Consider the following 4,380-nt stretch of genomic DNA (forward strand, 5'->3'; position numbering starts at 1 on the left):
AAATGCTATTTCTCTCGAAACAACTTTTTTCGATTATGGTAGTATTATATAGCGATATATTACGACTCCTTATAGAAAGCGAAGTCGATTTGGCTGTGTCCGTATGTCTGTTGAAATATTTTTTAATTTTTTTTTTAAATTTCGCATTATGTATTTTAAATAATTATATCAACATTTTATGAAAATATTATTTTACATCGAATGACATATCATGATACTTCAACTGTTTTTTTTTTTTTTTTCAATGCTAAGTTTCTTAACTGAAGGGTCAGGGTTAAAGATTTGTATGATGTAAAATTGAAAGCAAAAAAAATATATTTTTTCTTTGAATTTAAAATAAACTAACCAATGTATATTATTTTTTAGCTTTTTGTTTTATTATTATGTTATTTTCTTGTATTTTATTTTAACCCTTTCATGAACAAAACTAAACCGCTGGACTTTTTGTGGATATGACTTTACCACACACCTTATTTTGACTATATTGATCATTTTTGATAACAAATGTAAAAAGTATTTTCGAAGGATATCGCAGGATATTATCCTTTTTAGCATGTAGTGACATCAAATTATAAAAAATAATTTATTTTTCTATAGAAACAACCGTTTACTGTAGCTGTGAACTTAAAATTACGCTCCATATCGAAAGAGTTAAATAGCCTAAAAAATGGAAAAAGTAATGTAGGAAATATATAAAGTATGTGTAGGGAAAAATGGATTTTTTTTCATAAGCGTAGGGATTTTCGAAAAATATCACTGACACAGAGTGTAAAAAATGAGTATACACCCGTGAATTATTTTGTTTTATTATTATAATGTAGAACATAAAAGCGATTTGTAGTAAAGTTTGTAATAGTAAAATTCTTAAATAATAATTAATAATGTAAGAGTAAAATAAGTGCATTTTATCGGAAATAAATATAAAACCGTGTCTATATTAGACAAATAATTATTATTATAAATATAATGCTTTATATTCATTTTTTTTAAGTTTTTAAAATAATATTTATTTTTAATTTTTTATTAACCTAACCTATTAAAATATTAAATTCATAAAATTTTTGAGAATTTTTTTAAATAAAAATTACAGTTATTTTAAATGTTAAAAAATTTATCTGTTACATACTACATATACTGCGCTATCTAGTAGTCAGTGTAAAATTAAACAAGTAATTTTACACTGACTAACAGGTGACGCAGTGTATGAGACATGTCTCTGCTGCAACATCGATGTCGCAATATAACATTAAATTGTTCATTGTCAACGGTGATGCCAGAAAAATGTTGACATAAGATGAGTACACAACTCATCTTAGGCTGAAGTCCTAAAAAATCCGTAATTGTTTTTCCAATAAACATCATGATTAAGAGTAGAAATATAATCCTGCGGTTACCGATTTGTTTTTTTATTTCATAGTTTATTAATTCATTAATTCAATACAGTACCGGAAAATTCGTATTATTGAACAACACATATTGTATGTTTAAATTCAAATAATACACATAAAATATTGGATTTTTGTTATTTTTATTTTATTTTTCATGAAAAATTACAAACAAATTTCTTGTGCATAAACAGGCATAAAAGGGACATATTTACGTATACGAATTGTTAATTTTGAAAGTATGAAAAATGTTAACTCAAAATAATATTACTATTTTTTTTTTTTTTGTTATTTTCATTTCAAATAAATTTTATTTGAAATAAGTCACAACTCTGATATTAACTGTAAAATAATGGAAATTAATGAATATATCTCAGAAGCCTCACATACATATATGTTTTAACTGTATTCCGGTTGACACATGTATTTTCAATTTGCAATACCATACAGTGCCTATCAATAAAATATTTTGTGACGGATATGTGGGTTTTACATGAACAAATCTGAAAAAAACTAGGGGATATAAATTAAAAAATGGGGATTTTTTGGCAACTTCCATCATTAGACCGGTAACCACAAAGTGTGCTGTAAGTAACATCAGTTAACATATTTCTGGCAGCACTGGTGTATCATTAATTTAAAAAAAAATAATTTTTATTTGAAGCACCCTGTGTTTCATTCCATTTCTTTTATAGAAAATTAAAAGTTTATTATTAAAAAAAACGTGTTTTACTTTTGTTTTTTCTTGCTTTTCTTATATCTTTTTATTTGTAGCAATGGTGGTTTCCAAAAGATGTAAAGTTTGTTCAGCACTTGAAGCTGAAAATATTCCTATATCCGGGGAATATTTTGGTAAATTACTTCCAGAATTGATATTGAAAATATCCGGCATAGATGTAAGTCAACAAAATTGATAATTTCTCACAATTTTATTATCTTTATTTTTTTAATGCTATTAGTTGGACCCGCGTAAAATAAATGGTGTGCTCATATGTAAATCTTGTGCCGTACAGTTGGTACAGACTGATTTGTTGGTTGATAAATTACGAAACACATTGCAACGACTGAAGATATTGGTGAAGGAGACGAAACCCAAAACGTCAAGCGCTGCTCAAACTAAGGCCAAAAATTCACCCACTAATAATGGCGAACTAGTAATCTTGGACAAATCCGTAACAAATTTAGATGAATCAAATACACAAGATGAAGTTAAGCTAAAAACTCCAAAAAAAGTTGCAAGGCGTAAATCCGTATTTCCCGATGATAAACAGATGAATAACGACAATGTCGTTGAGCAGAATGGAAAGACTCCTTCCTCGGACAATTCCGAAAAAGACAAAATTGATTCTGTAGCAAATTTGAACGATTCAAAAACTCATGAAAAAATCAAACCTAAAACTCCCAAAAAAATAGTAAGACGTAAATCTGTATTTCCTGATGACAAACAGAAAAGTAATGATAAAGACGCTGTGGAGGAGACTCCTAAGGCTAATCCTAAACTTACAAATTTAAAGGAGAAAGTAGATTCCGATGCGTCAACACCTTTAAAAAAGTCACCCACAAAGACAGAAAAACGGAAGTTGGCTACATCAACAAAAGATAATTCAAATAATACATTTGCAAATTCGGTCGAATCCACACCATTAAAGCGTAATAAAACACTGTCAATATCTGTAAGTGAAGAGTTTCCAATGGATTTAACTATTGATGAACAGGATGGCATCGCCTCAAACAATGAGATAAGCCTAATTGATGGTAAAGTAAAAGTTATGAACTGCAGTATTTGCGGTAAAGCATTTCATCAAAAGAGCCAATTACGCGAACATATCGAGACAAGTCATATGGGAGAACGGCTTAAGGCATGTCCGCACTGTTCGTCAGAATTTCGGTCACAGCAAAAATACGAATCACATATCTTCAGTGAAAAGTGTAAGAATACTAATCATATTTGTCAGTACCCCAAGTGTAATAAACGTTTTAAAACAGTTCACAAAATGGAACTGCACATGCACGAAAAACATTCATCGCAAAATGAATCGGAGGCAGAATAGTCCCCTCCTACTTTTAAGTTGTCGTATAAAAATTTATTTTACATGCATATTTTACTACATTAAGAAATAAGTTTAATATTGAATTAAATAAATTACAAAGATATTTGTATCGACAAAATATTTTGTTTTTTAAGAAAATCCCCGATTTTAATGAAATTTAACACATATTAAGGTTTAAAAGTGTTCTACAAATTAATGACTTTTTGATGGATTTTAAAAATATGTTAAAATTGGGTAAAAGTATAACATATTATTGTCCATAACTTTTAAAATCCTTTACGTACTGAATAATTTTTTATTTCATTTAAAAACCCGAGGGGTATTGTCTTTAAAATCGTGTAAATAGAATATTTTAGTTCAGGAAAATAACATTCATAAAAAAGCAAAGCATTCATAAAATTCATTGAAAAGCAACGCTATAATGTCAAGATAGATGTGAATTTTTGTGATCCCAGAAAATTATTCTTAATTAAATAAAATATTGTTTACAAATAAATTAAATACTTTGTTAACAAAATTATATAAATTTGTGCGTAAAATCTACGTCTAAAATTTGTAAAGTAAAAACGCCATCTTCGTCTTGTTTGATGAGCAAGAAAAAAAATATAAACAAAACAAAAATAAATTGTTGTTTTTTATATTTGCAAAACAACTCAAAATGCCGACATTAAATGATATTTATTTATGTCCCAAATGTAACAAAAATGTTAAAGACAACCAAAATAGTCTTGGGTGTTGCATATGTGAAAAATTTTATCATAGTACCTGTCTTAAAATAACAAAAGAACAACATTCATTTTATATCGCCACAAAATGTTTCAGTACACTTGTGCAATCTGCATTGCTAATAAAGCATCAACAAATACTCCAATTACACCTAATGTAAATATAAATGAGTCTACAAATCCTTCATCCCAAACAAGTGACATATGCGATGAATTGCG

General features: G+C 27.9%; 1 protein-coding gene across 1 annotated transcript; it reads left to right on the top strand.

Moving 5' to 3' along the window:
• Positions 1-2,093: 2,093 nt before the first annotated feature.
• On the top strand, positions 2,094-4,380 carry LOC111675611 (myoneurin-like). The gene is made up of 2 exons (XM_023436393.2): positions 2,094-2,281; positions 2,345-4,380. The coding sequence occupies exons 1-2, from the start codon at positions 2,162-2,164 to the stop codon at positions 3,434-3,436; spliced, it is 1,212 nt and encodes a 403-aa protein (XP_023292161.2). The 5' UTR covers positions 2,094-2,161; the 3' UTR covers positions 3,437-4,380.

Source organism: Lucilia cuprina, chromosome 5 (genome assembly GCF_022045245.1).
Source record: "Lucilia cuprina isolate Lc7/37 chromosome 5, ASM2204524v1, whole genome shotgun sequence".
NCBI classification, from domain to species: Eukaryota; Metazoa; Arthropoda; class Insecta; order Diptera; family Calliphoridae; genus Lucilia; species Lucilia cuprina.

Bases quoted from the DNA above. Each gene is read 5' to 3' on its own strand.
- LOC111675611 (XM_023436393.2), top strand. From the start codon at position 2,162: ATGGTGGTTTCCAAAAGATGTAAAGTTTGTTCAGCACTTGAAGCTGAA. The intron at 2,282-2,344 runs GTAAGTCAACAA...TAATGCTATTAG, and splicing joins TGAAAATATCCGGCATAGAT to TTGGACCCGCGTAAAATAAA.